We start from the raw sequence: 14734 nt of genomic DNA on the forward strand, positions 1-14734 counted from the left end.
AGTGAAATAACACAAAATAATCATCATTAGACCATTAAACATAATTACATAAATAGATCAGCAACCTTATGTTGCAGTAGCATCAAATCATGAAGAGAATAAGCTGCCGCGATATTATGTCTGTTTTAAAGAACAAAAAAAACAATATCTGCAATAAAAAAGATCAAATACAAATACATTTTTTTTATCTGTTCGGCCTCATGCTATTCTGAAATAGGTAAACATGAATTATTAAACACTGTGAGTTGCTTCAAACGAGGATATACATTTCCTCACATGAATAATTCACTCATGTCTCCTGCTGAAGAAGACTGAAGAGGAAAGAAGACGAGGAGGAGCAGGAGGAAGACAAAAGGAGGATTGATGAAGGAGAGAAGCAAGGCGAGGTGACAGGAGAAGTGAGGTCAGCACGAACACACACACACACACACACGCACACACACACATTGTCCTGCTGTCCGTTATTTAGTCACTATAGCATCACATGTTTTAAAAGGGACTTTAATTATTGTGGCATTTTATTTCCAATAATCCAGATGTACTATAAATGACATGAGTACTGCTGTTGAAAAAGCATCAGGCGTGATAATTCATATATTACTATAAGCACCGGCCTTTGAAATGAGTTTTCAGACTAACTGAGGACGTGTTTCTCACATTTTAGTGGCAGTCTGCCGCCTGCCGGTACTACAGCGGATGATGGATTGATCCAACACACTCACAGCATAACACTTGTTCTCACACTCACACTCACACTCACACACACACACACACACACACACACACACACACACACACACACACAGGTCTGTAACGTCCTGTCCTCCCTCCGCAGACAGTCAAGGTTGTTCTGCATGAATCATCACTCTCAGCTCTGTATGCCTCCTTCCCTCTCATCATCCTCATCGTCATACATCTATTTCCTTTCACCTCTGACATCACAGTAAACAACGACCCAAGAAGCTGTTTACGCTTGTGTGTCTGTGTGTGTGTGGGGGGGGGGGGGGGGGGAGGGGGTCGTTACCTCTGTGGCGATGCTCTGGCTGGAGCCGTGGTCCAGGAGGAACTGCACCACGTCCATGTGGTTCTCCTGCGCCGCCATGTAGAGCGGAGTGAAGCCATTCTGGAGGAGAGGAAGGACACACTGCATGAGGCCCGGAATCACCACGTCTGTCTTTAAACACCCAAAGGTTCTGCTGCGTAGTCGCAGAGAAACACTGGAAGCCTCATTGGGATTATTACTTACCTACTAAACCATGAAATGTTTTTTTGTAATTCTCAAGAAAAGGTTTGATTTTTCTCCTTTTCTCCCTGCATTTCAAACACTTTTATATTGGTAGATTTTTAAAATGTAAAAGTTTAAAACTAAGAAAATAAATTAAACTTCAAAAAGGGAAACAGTTATTATTGTAAATAGTATAAATATTAATCAATAAATTCTGGTTATGAAATAATTGATCAATTCTTGTTCTACTTTTATTATGTGACATATCAAATCTTAAATAAAATCTGACATTAGAGATTGGATTATATAAAAAGAATAGTTTAGCAGCCCCATATTAAATGTTTCAAAATGAAATACAAGATTTCACTTGAACACTTGAAACTTTATCATCCATGTATTTTAAGTCATACGCTTGTGAAGATGTAGTTCATTAAAGTTTTAGATGACCTCCAGAGAACAAACTGGAAGCTGCCCTATTGTTACCGAGTTGAGGTACATTGTAAAGTCACGTATTAGCTAAAGCACATGCTATTAGCAACATATGTCACATGTAGAGTAAAGGAAATAATGTAAATGATCTATCTTATTACTCTACTTGCATCAAGTGGCTTTAAGGCAATATTGTATTTATAAAATGCTTTGCATTAACGAGATGAAGCAGCTTCATTTGTCATGCCTGTAATTCACTGGGTCAGCTGAAAACGGACATTTTTAATCTATAAATGGTTTCCTAATTGAATACGAAGAACCATGACGGCCGGCTGTTGTAAACAAGAAGTTTTGTTCCGCTGCGACCTGTGCGGCTGCTCACGAGTGTTGCAGCAGAGGCATCATGGAGACAAGCGTCGCCTCCACACATACATCACAACTGATAACAGCAGAGATAACAGCTGACCCGGGCTGCAGTTCACGTGAGTGTGTGTGTGTGTGTGTGTGTGTGTGTGAGAGCGGGGGGCACTAGAACTAGAACTAGGCCAGATCTCCATAGCAACACGACGATTCAAAAATCACTTCAATAAGCAAAAAAAGCTCCCTCCTCCTCCTCCTCGTCACCGTCCTATTGGGTGCATTCATTCTGGAGTCAGTGCTCCACCAGGTTCTCTCATCAAACATTTCATCTCAATCAAACAAAGGGAGGACGTAGGACGCGCTGGGGAAAAAAACGTGTTAAGAAGAGTAAAAGAAGAAAACTTTGGAGCACGATATTGCTTTGAATTAAAACAAATTAAACCTAATAAAAAATAAGGATAGATCACAATAAATGAGCTTCAGAACCAAACAATAAAAAGAACTTCTTTCCTTCTCTCTGCAGCTGCGACGAGGCTTTGACATCGACATTTTTATGGTTGCTGTGGTTACTATATGTGAGTGTGTGTGCTGACGATCGAATGTGGGCCAGGAAGCACTGCAGAGCTGCTGACGCAGCAGAGACACACACACACAAACACAAACACACACACACACACACACACACACACACACACACACACACACACACAGATACTAAGTGTACAATAGCTGCATTCAAATGTATCTGCGTGATCACACACACTCAAATGTATTTTATTAGAGAGCTGTGTGTGTGTGTGTGTGTGTGTGTGTGTTCGTCTTACCTGAGACTGTGCATTGACGTTGGCGTTGTGCGTCACGAGTTCCTTCACCACGTCCGTCTGCCCAGCGAGGGACGCGATGTGGAGGGCTGTGTTTCCTTTCTGCTTTGAAAAACAGAGAAAACATTTTAGACTTTTTTTTATATTTCAACGTGAGCGTAAAGTAGTTCCCCAAATCACAGCCCAGTCCGACCTTCACACACAGATATGACGCATGTATTGATATACACAGCGTGTCTAAATCTCCCGATGACATCATCCCAGGCTGAACGTAGATCAACCAGTTCGGAAAGTCGCTCACAGCAGCCTGTGTTGTCAGTTTTTGAAGTATTCCTGTGAAACAGGAAGCGCTAATAGCTATTTGGCACAGTTGCGTGGGTTCTAATTTAGCAAAGTGTATCTAGAGATCTACGCTATGAGCAGAAAAACTGGGGCCTGCAGCCAATTGGCTGACTGCTGCAGATAGAAAAATCCACTAAAAGTAACTTTATCACTATCAATGTATGTTTGACATGTATTTTTTAATACGGTACAACACGCCTTCAAGGTGTATTGAAGTACTTTTGCTACTAGACGGGGGGACAAATCATCACGACGATACTGCACACAAATTGTCCTACAATGTTATTTAATGTGTCTCCAGTGTCAGTTTTGTGGTTTTTGCTTCAAGATCTCTGGCACAAAATACACTTCACGTTTAGATTCCATGATATTGAAACATTTCAATCAACCTTTTCGTGACGGGAAGGTCGAAGGAATGTGCAGCTCTCTGGTGAAGGAAACACCATCTTACCCCCAGAGAAGAGGAGCGAGCCGCATGCAGTGAACCTCTAATGGAGGCACCTGTTGTGCGTTAGCAGCTGAGCTGCAGCTGTGTTGTCACTCCTGCTGCCACTGGAGACTCCGCGCACACACACACACACACACACACACACACACACCGCCGCATCTCCTTTTCCAGTCGTGCTACTCAACTACCCCGCGACATGCTACGTGTTTGGGTTTGAGTGAGGCGCATCTGGAGATACGTGGTTCTCTACTGGACAGGAAGGTTCACTTCAAATACGCCACAAACATGGAATCTGATCTCTGCATTTCTCTCTGACTTTTGGAAGAAGGAAGAGCCGCTGAGCTACACTCCCCACACAAAGTTAACAACGCTGTCAGAGGAGTAAAAAACAACACTTACCTCTTAGTGTAGAAGTATAAATATAAATGATTAAGAACTTAATTAAAGTACTTTCCACCAAAGCAGGAGGTTTAGTCTTGATCGGTGTACTTCCCGTTTGGAGTCACTGTCTAATTTATTAAATAGACTCTCATTCATTCATTACATAGTAACATTTACGCGGCAAAACTGTCGCCGATCGGGTTTCCTTCCACTAAATCAGTTCAGCCTCTCTGCTCACACACTCATCTGCTTTACTGCTGCTTAAGCAATGTGACTTTGTGAGGCCGCTGACGATGCAAACCACGGTGTGTGTGTGTGTGTGTTGTGTGTGTGTGTGTGTGAGACGCGTGTGTGTTTTCTGACTCCTGGGCGGCACGCGCACACACCTTGGTTGAGGCGTCAACGTTGGCGCCGCGCTTGATGAGCTCAGCCACCACCTCCACGTGGCCCTCCTTGGAGGCCAGATGGAGAGCGTTCAGACCATTCTGGAGGGGGAGAGAGGGGGAGAGAGAGAGAGAGAGAGACATGTATTATCCTGCATTAATCCCATTTCATGAGCTGTGAAATAATACCTATGTAGAATTTTATAACGGATGCACTTGCTTCTTGCATCCGTTGTATCACCGCCTACCTTCCATATGATCTCCTGCCATACATTTTCCCTAATCTCATTGCCAAGGGTTTTTTGTGATAGTATGTCTGTAACCTGGTAGTATCACTTCCATGTTTACCCACGGTGGTTCAGGTCCATCATTTGCCCAGCTTGTTCATTTTTAAATGCCATACTATATAATTCCATATTTGAAGAGCCATTCCTCCATTATCTCTTGAGGCAAAGAGCTTTTTTATACTGATTCTAGGTTTTTTGTTATTTCATAAAAATCCCTTAATTAAGTGATTATATTCTTTAAAGATCCCTTCAGAGATGGTATTACTGGAATCATCATGGAAATGTAGTTAAATTGCAGAGCCACCATCATCTTAATAAGATCAATTTTTCCCCATATGGTAAAATCGATAAAAATTGATAAGGTAAACCCGCTAATTTTAACCATTTTAATTCAAGACAGTGAAAGACGGATCAACCAAGACGTTCCTTCTCAGCTTGTACTACCGTTTTTTCTCGACATGAAGGTGAGGAGGACGCACCTTGATAGGAACGGACTGCTCTATTTTACCACACTTCAGAGTGCTGTTGTGATGCTAATCAACAACGCGCCGCTTTATATCTTCACTCTTGTTCTTCGGAGGACGGCGCGTGATCGCGTAACTCGCCTGGTTGCATATATTGATGTCGACTCCATTCTTCAGGTAGTCCAGCGCTTTCTCCAGGTTCCCGGCCCGAGCGGATCTCAGGTAACAGGCGTTCACGTCCGTCTGCGGGGGGGGGGGGACGGAGAGAAAGGTGAGCGGGTCGTCACGTTAGAGAGACGAAAGGGAAACCAGGCGGATGTCTGAACCAAGACACACGAAACCTCGGCTCGGTCAGAGCAAAAAGACAAAGCACCGAGTATTCAACGACAGAAACTCAAGATCTTAAATTGCTCGGAGCTTTTCCCAGGTAGTCTGTTATTTTAGAACTTGTGTTATATGAATCCCTGTAATCAGAGACGTGCTGACTAAATCCTTCAAGGCTTCTGTGTCATTAGCTGCTATGAAAATCAGCTAAATACTGTGCTGAGAAGCTGAATACCTGGATACAATATGAATGATGGTTTGAGGGTGCAGTGAAGCCTCATCACGTTACAGCAGCACAAGTGACCCAATCAAATACTACAAAAAAGGGATTTAATTATCCGTTTCATAAGATGGTTTTAAGTGCATAATGTGAAAGAACTAAATGTAGAAACATCGAATGCATCAGAGCGATTGGATTAAAATGTGTCGAGGACAAACAGGAAGGAAGGAAGGGAGATCATTAGTGTGAGTCTCTGATTTCATGTTCGCAGTGCAGAGATTCAGTCGGGCCAAAGATAAAACACGAGCAAGTTAACCTACAATATTCTTCAACTCACAGAAAGGGAGCTAAGTTCAGACGCATAAACTGTATTCATCAGACGTCAAACTTTATTTTAAATAGTGATGGAGATGAGAAAAGTTAGACCAAATATATCACACAGAGTCATCTGGATTTAAATGACTTTAATAATGCAATGGTGAGAATTGAAGGGAAAAACTTTATATTTAAAACATTTTAGTGACATTAGGAGGAAGGCTGAAGCTTTTTAGTCTCATAGTAAGTAGCGTTCAACTGTTTTTATTCTTATACATTAATGCCAATGGGATTTCTCTTAAAATACCCCACGTTGGATCGACCAGGAGGTGTTAACGGGTTTAGCCGGTGATTTAACGGGCCGCTGTTGGTTGTCACGGAGCGTCTGGACGCGCTCGCTGCACCGCGATCCGTGTTGTCGCAGACGGATTGTTGAGTAAAGCCGACAGTGAGCTCACTTCCCACTCGGTGAAAGGACCTAATCTCAGTTCACCGTCACGCGCCAACAGACAAAGAGTGTTTCTGGTGTCAGCGTGCACTTTGTGGCGAGCGGAGGGGGGGGGGGGGGGGGGTTACCGGAGGCCATGACATCACGCTCTAACTGGGGAATGGCCGCCACTGGGAGTGACAGAACAGACTTCTTGTTCATTGTCGTTGCTGCATCGGTGTTCATGTGCATTCTGGGTGTCGTTCACTCTTCAACTCATCCCTCGTGGGACCTCGCTGCACGCAAACAAATCACAGCAGGAAACTGCTTCAACTGCATGACTATACTTTGAGACAAACAGGAATAGGCCAATGTTCTATTAGCAGTAAACTGCATATATTAGTACTTTTTTCCAAATTAATTTCGCTGAATCATTAGATGCTGTAACTCTGTTGGCCCCGCCCTCAAATGCAACGCTTAAACAAATATATATTTTTCACAGGTCGCAGTAACTATGGTAACAGTGGCACACGCTTCAGCCACGAAAAACGTATCACAAACAAAAACCTGTGGTTGGGTTTTCAAACCCTGAGAGCGCTTTAAAGGCACAGTGCCAAGCCTTTTAAGTTAAATTAGGCGCCAGGCTGCTCGCAACTCAAGAGCATTTTCAGGATGCCAGTTCAAAGCGTCGACAAAGAAGTCAAAGTAAAGAGCACTGAAGTCCAGCCGAGCGTCTCCAACTTCCTAAACATTCATTTAACTGATGATATTATTCTTCATCATATCTCTTCTATAACTATAAAAGTATTGTATGATGTCCCTGTTTAATAAACATGGTTTCTTTTATGATGCAAAACTTGACCAAAACCAGAAAGTCAAACTTCGTCCTAAAGACCTGCGACGCAAACTAGCAGATCCTGAAACTACATGCGGACACTTGATGGCAAACACTCACAGTTTGGACTCCGTCTTGGTTTTCAGTCACAGATGTTATCAGATGAAAAGAAAAAGGAGCATATATTTTTTTCTGCAGATGTAGTTAGATGGATCATGGATTATCATAATAAAAATATAAGACTCTAGACAGTCATAAACTCAGACATTCCAAATGAAAAAAACATTAACGTTATAGTCATCATTAGTGATTATTTCTACAAAACGCAAAATAAAAAATGATTAGGAAATTAAAAAAGGTGTGTTATTGTTAATGACATGTTTTACTACTCACAATAACGTTTTATAAGCTGTTAAGAGTAAAAGTTTTATTAAAGTTAGGAAGTTGAAAACATCAGAATTCTCTCTCTGATGTCTATTTCATGACTAAATAATTATGAAAAAATAAGACATAGTGAAAGAAATCAGCATGCACTATGAATAGAGGATGAAATCATTTCAGCTTCATAACTGTAGAGATGAGCAACAACAAACCAAGCAGTGCACATGTGTACACATCATCATCATTATCATCATCTTCTTCCTCCTCCTCTTCATGCCTCTCAGGTTTCTGAGCTCTGATTCTGGCTCACAGAAAGTTCATCATATTACTATTATGTCTTTATTAAAGCGGAAACAATGGTTGATCGATTAGAAGGCAGCTGTGTAAAAGGAGACGGATCAATGGCTCAAATCCAGAAGGCCAAATATTCATTTTCATGATTTAGACTCATAAAAAGCAATACGAAGGTGTCGGTTTCACTAGTCTGACATTTTCTACCAAACAATGACATTAATCAAGAAACGTGGCAGTTGTTGTACATAAAAAAGTGCCACAAATGTATGATCTAATCAAAGATGGGTACGGCTTGAAAAGATTATACATTCTTTTGTTGTTTTTCATGAAAGACGTTTAACCAATGCGTTTATCACCGAAGCTCCACCTCTTTTAAATACATTCTGTCCTGTAATGTAGTTCATTATGTATCTGTAATAAAAATTAAAAAAAAACAGAGCTCAGAATAATCTGGGCTCGGTGTCGGATTGTGTCAGCAGTGTGGGGACATCTGTCCTTTCCAGTGTGAGACATTCAAAGAATGCTCCAGTCGCTCCGTTTCCAGAACCCGGTTACACACATTCCAACATGGGAGCTGCTTGCATGTTGTTGAGCTGTATACAAACACCTGTTTACTGCAAGCAAAACCTCATTTAGAACTAAAGCAAACAGGACCCTTCCTATTTGGATTCATTTGCAGACAAATGTCGAAGTCCCAGTTGACTTTCATTAAAATGCGGCTTTGGCCGCTGCAGTAAGCCAACGATGAGCGAGCACATATTGCATATCACATATCAGCAGGTGCAGGGAGACTTTTGGGATGTCTTTGTCCCTCACTGAGAGGATTTAGGAAATCAACCTATTAAAAGCTTCAATTTCTCTCTTCTTGTTTTTCTTGTATCTTTTACTCCTCCCTCCATTGGCTCTTTAATTCCTATTTCAACACAAACACACAAGACACAGCAGCCTCCAAGGTCAGGTGCTTCCATCCACATCACTCTGCAACACAACACGGTGTCCACACACAAAACACACAATGCACAGAAGCACACGCACAGGAATATATAAAACATACAACCACGCGGAAGCAGTTGAGAATGCAAAAAAGACATGACGTCCACCCTCCCTCCACCCCCCACCTCGCCCACACACAGACACTCATCCACGCACAATGCAGCAGAGTGGTGCAGCGGAGTTCCCACTGCGAACCGTCCCATCAACGACCCTTCCGACCTCTCAGCGTCCCACCTCATCCGACCACGTCTCCGCACCGCAACATCACTTAATCCATCGGGCTGCATCGCCACTTCCCCCCCCTGCCCCCTCACATCTGGTTCAGTCAGAGAGCCCTGTGACCTCACACCAAACGGACAGAAGAGACTTACTTCTGCCAAATAGTCTGCTGCCTCCTCCACTGCCATGTTGCCTCAGCCTGCAGCCGAGCGAGTGAAACCTGAGCACTCACTTACTGTTGCAGCTAGCACCATAGCCTGGAAGCTAGGGAGAGAGGGATGGGGGGGCAAGGGAGGAGAGGGGCGAGCAGTTGAGGGGGAGGGACGGTCCGCGGGTGAGAGAGGTAGAAAGAGAGGGAGAGAGAGACAGAGAGAGAGAGAGAGAGATAGAGGGGCATTATGTCAAAGCTAAAAATACCTGGCTTGAAGTGAGAAAGTCCAGAGCAGGAGGTGGGGGGGGGGGGGGGGGGGAGAGTTTCCAGCTTTAATCTAAACTCCCAGTGGAGAAACACAGGATCAGAGGACGGGAGTGCGTTCAAGCCACTTGTTAAAAGCTGAATATTAAAATGAAAGTTCCTCCAGAGTACTTTGGAACTTCAGCAGTTAAACTCCTCTGGAAAAGATGGGAGAAAAGTTAAAAATAAAATGTCGACCAAGACAAGGGGCCGAGTCCACAGTGCACAGAGGGAGAGAGTGAAGTCAAGACCGAGACTTTTAGAAAAGTTTACTGACATTCCTGCAGGGTCAGAGACAAGAGCAGTTCTCATCCCCTCCAGCCGTCCCCGTGTGTCCTGTTGTCTATGGGTCATAAATGCACATGGTGACATCTACTGTGCTTCTACTCACCAATGCTGACAACTAAACTTTAAAAATGTGTAGTCTGTCTTTTAATAATTGTTTCTGGGTGGGAGTTCAGGTGGCATGTTAACTGAAATTGAAAACTATAAGAAAAGTTTAAGTGGAGATCCTTTTTTTCCAAAATGAAAAAGAAACAACGAAGCACCTCCGACTGAATTCTGATCCTTCTTTCCTCTCGCGTCATCTCACAAACCCTCAGACCCGTCCGCCGATCCTCCGGAGGGACCCGACCGCCGAGGCAGGACCACCCGAATGTACACAAGGAAGTTGAAACCAGCTTCACCTCGACACCTTCCCAGCCGCAACGGTTACAATCACATCTCCAGGAATCCCCGCCCGGACCTTTACGTATCTGCAGCCGCCTTCTCCTGCATGGCGGCGCACAGCAAATGGCCAGCAGAGGCTTCAGGGCCCGGAGCCCAGCAGACAGATTAGCGGGATTATGAAGGTTTCTCAGGTATTAAAAGAGGTAAACCGCATCAGTCAGCGTGGAGGGAGGCTCGGCAACAGCGGCGGTCAAACGTCTAAAGTCAGCTTACTTAAAAAAGTACATTAAAAAGTAAAAGCAGCATGTCGGTTAACTTGCCTTCAGTAGCTAGCATAGCACAGAAATGCTAAACGCTAGTCTTGGGTGTGCTAATGTTTTATTTTGGTTTAATGTTGTGACATGGCTATGGCTACGGTCTGGTAAGATTTAGAGAAATATCCTGGTTCGAGAGTGAATTTAGTACTTTGATTTGCTTGTTCAGTCAAGTGACCAAAAAACGGATGCATCTAGAATGTTAAGGTAACCATAGTGACAGTTCAGGAAATGAGTTGATTTGTCAACATACAATAAATTACCAAACTGCAAAACATTCTCTAGATCCAACGCCTCCAATGGGGAGGTCTTTCAAAAATACGGAGATACGTCATCGGCCGAAGCGCTTATGTTTATGGCCGCGATGAATGAATACAAGGAAAATCAGATCCAGAGGATCCAGAGTGTGACTCATGACTGCAACAGATTAGAGGGTCAACGGCGGCCACAACACGTCCTGATTAAGTCTCTTTAAGCTCAACGCTGAATCCCCATCAAATCCCTTAACGTCTGACAGAATTCTTAGAAGACGCGTTGCAAGATGCCAACTCACGCTTTCGGTCATTTAATTAAAATGATGAGCTATGGGCTAATGAGCTAACACAAGCTAACTGTCGTTATGTGAAAAATAATTAAGAGAAGAGTGACAGTAAAACAGTCCACTCCTTTTCTTTTACACATTTTTACACAGAGAAACATCATGCTTGCTTTGCTACAGCTTTATGGTCGATGCAATAATCTCCCACCTTAGTGTGACAGAGAGTCTGTGCTCTTCCACATAGAGGCACGTGGTGTTCCGGGTCCGATAATCAAGATGCTTTGTGCGTCGATGTTTATAATCTTGTGATGCCAAAGATGATCGTCTACATCAGAGGTCGACTACCAGCACTTGGGTTTTGCCCAGAGGCCCCCCTCCCCATTCTAGCATGTTTATCTTCCAACTATAGATTCCTGCTCCGAAGATAAAAAAGAACAACCTTCGACTGACTTGACAACATTAAATATCCTGTTTTGATGATTTTAATCTATGAATGTAGTTCCCATTTGGCCCCATAAAACCTTTTTAGGTTTGACGCTGAGCCAAGAAAGAATAGATTTCTTTTTTGATCCAAGCAGTATATTTGGTACTGTAAAATTAAAGAAAAGTCACCGGTGGTTTCTTTGTGAAATCTATTTTATTTTACTGTCGTCCTGAGTGAGACTTCATGTAGGATTTTAAGTGTCCATTGGACTATCGTGGATAATCAAAGGCTCTTTCTAAATTAGAAACTTAACCAACCCCCAACAGTGGGCCTCTTTCAAAGGGCTCAGTTGCTCCTTAAAAAAACCTGATAATAGGATCAGATTGCATAAAAATGGAAGTGGGTCATCCATCTTCAATGATGTCCAGAGTTGAGTCAGTGCACTCGTTTGACTGACGCATCACATCAGGCAGAGTAACAAAACAGATGTTCCAATAGAAGCAACGTCGTTGATCGACCGATCAATTTTTTCCTTTCTGCTGTGAAAAAGAAGCCCAACCCCTCCCACTCACCCCCACACACACGTGACAGTTTGATGGTCCTGATGTGTCTTTGGGGTTTTATTACATTTGTGAAGGAGGGAGGGGTTTCCATGGCAACTGGGGCTCCTCAATTTGCAGCGCTGCAGTGGGCTCATTGAATGCGGAGGGGGAAGACCCCACCGGTGTTACAACTCTGTGACGATTGAGATTTAAACAAGCCCACGCAGTAAGAAGGGGATGGGATTGGGATCCAGATGTTAGCATCTGGTCTTCTGTTAACCAATGGGACGCAGGCTCTACCTGTGAAGCTATTTCAGTCTGTATGAGTACCTTGTATCGAAGACCTTGATATATGTAACCGACAAATGTGTTAATGAAACAATCAACAAAAATCAAATGAAAATATAGATACTTGACTCTTTAAAAACATATTTACATTAATAAATGAAAATGCTGTTAGTTTAAATGTGAAGAGAAATTACTTTGGACTTTATTAAAGCGGAAACTGTTGGACTGTTTTCTGTTTTCAGACCTTTATATATTTTGATACTGAAATATCAAAGCGCTTAATCACTTATTAGTACACTGATCAGGTCAGACACATGGACTTTAACGACGACTCTCAATGTTACATATGTAACTGGTTAAATATTTAGTATATGAAATGGTATCTTTACCTTATTTATTGGTCAATCAACAATCAATCATCATTGAATAGTTCCATATCTCGTCCCATCTCAATATTCTGTCATTATGTAGCATTCTACATAATAAATGTGTGTGATGGACCAAATAAAACACACAAACAGACACACAGCTACGCAGGTCATCATTCATCTCCAGGTCCTCCATCGGCCCCTAGTGGTCACTCGTATTACTCTATCACACTGCAGCAGTAAAGTGGGACGACTGTCTTTAAATGTAAACAATAATAACTGTTTGTCTTTTTCAGTTTCCTGAGATTAAAGTAGACAAAAATAATTTTCACTCCAGAGTCAATACTGTTATCAATATGCGGTTACATAAAAACAGATGCATTCCTTCTTAGAAAAAGGGTTTGCATCATTTGTTATTTATTGTTGAAGTCAACAGAGTATATGCAGAAGAGGGAGGGTGTGTGTGTGTGTGTGTGTGTGTGTGTGTGTGTGTGTGTGTGTGTGTGTGTGTGTGACAGTTGTCCTGCCGCTGACTGGTGCTGTGATCTGATTGGCCGCTCAGCTACTGCAGTGTTGGTGCTCTCGCAGCACAGGAGAGGAGGATACAAAAAATATTTAAAAAGCACGGCCCACGCAAACTCTTCAGCCGCTCTTTTCTGCTCCTCACATTTCACCGCGGATGAATGTGACGAGACTCTACGTCTGTGATCTTTCACATGCGGTAAATCACAAATCGCCTGTGTCCTTAGTGTCATTTTAAACTCCAGACATCAAGAAAACCCTCCCTCCAACTAGCTCTCCTAGTCCTTCCCTCCCCGGGTCTCCTTGCTATTGGCTGGTTGATCTGCTCCGCTCTCGTCTCATTGGACGACAGCCCGCGACGTCACCGTGCGGCTGGAACGCGGGGCTGATGTAAGGACGTGTGCACGCCCGTGCATGGTGTGTTGTTAAGGTAGACACATTATCCCAGCACAGAAAGGTGGGTGGGGAGGCGGAGGGGGGAGGGCAGGGAGTCAGACGGAAACACCCTAATAACAGTCTAAGGCTACTCAAATCACACGCACACACACTCTCTCAGCCGCATCATCTAACTGAGATCTAGGTGTCAAAAACACGACGAGGTGCAACGCAATAAAATGCTCTAAGTAAGGAAAGAAAGCTGCTGTAGCATCGCTTGGTTTAATCTCTTCTGACAGAGACGGAGCGCCGGTCATGAATAAATTAACATCTGGCCCACACAGTGCACCAACAGGAAGGCGTGGCGTGGCGGTGCATGCAAGCATCTGAACCGCCAAGATGTAAACAAACACACAGGCCAGATTTAACCACGTACTGCACACAACATCTGCTCGGCCTCGATATCGGGAGATGCGACACAAAAATAAAGAAGCATGAGCGAGGACAGAGAGGCACAGCCTGACTGACGCGGGAGTTTTTCAAGAAGCGATACCAATAAATGATGTTTTGTTTTGTCACTCAGCACTAAAGATAATGCCAATGGAAAGTGAATTTGGGGTTTTATTGGTGGCACAAACGCAAAGAAAATGCATCCAGGAGACTCAGCAGAGAGTCGGAGAAAGTGACGTCTGGTAGGCGAGGTGAATTGTTGTTATTCTTTAAGATTTAGTATCAAGCTTTGGATTTTTCACTGAACAATGTGACTTTCTATGATGTGGGTTGTGATACAATGAGATTTCTTGTCATCCTCGCCCCCCAAAAAACAGCAGAAGAATGAGAAGTTCTGTTTGAGTGACGATCTTTCACTGCGGGGCTCGTAGAGTGCAGAAGGCGATCGATGGAGCACTTAAGACGTCAGCTGACAGTCGGGCCTCGTAGCCGCACAGCGCTGCGGTCACTTTATCATTCCTCTTCTCCGGGGTAGAGCGAGAAGAGAGACCAGAACTCCCGGGGCCTCAAAGAACACCTCATTTAAAAAGGAACTATTTGTATTGTGTGAACAGTTTGGATATTTTTATTTGTGATTGAACT

General features: G+C 43.3%; 1 protein-coding gene across 47 annotated transcripts in view; it reads right to left on the reverse strand.

The window, feature by feature from the left end:
• Positions 1 to 14734, reverse strand: part of LOC120819509 (ankyrin-3-like) — a 98123-nt gene that overhangs the window by 52181 nt on the left and 31208 nt on the right. For 30 of the 47 annotated variants that reach the window (XM_078103122.1, XM_078103118.1, XM_078103116.1 and 27 more), the window contains exons 2-5: positions 5282 to 5383; positions 4393 to 4491; positions 2839 to 2940; positions 1025 to 1123 (exon numbers count right to left, since the gene is read on the reverse strand). In XM_078103122.1, the coding sequence (XP_077959248.1) occupies positions 1025 to 1123; positions 2839 to 2940; positions 4393 to 4491; positions 5282 to 5383 (402 nt within the window). Of the gene's footprint in view, positions 1 to 1024; positions 1124 to 2838; positions 2941 to 4392; positions 4492 to 5281; positions 5384 to 9300; positions 9452 to 14734 lie in introns of those variants that run through there. The other 17 variants (XM_078103124.1, XM_078103138.1, XM_078103123.1 and 14 more) reach the window with 3 other exon arrangements.

This window comes from Gasterosteus aculeatus, chromosome 5 (assembly GCF_964276395.1).
Source record: "Gasterosteus aculeatus chromosome 5, fGasAcu3.hap1.1, whole genome shotgun sequence".
Taxonomy (NCBI): domain Eukaryota; kingdom Metazoa; phylum Chordata; class Actinopteri; order Perciformes; family Gasterosteidae; genus Gasterosteus; species Gasterosteus aculeatus.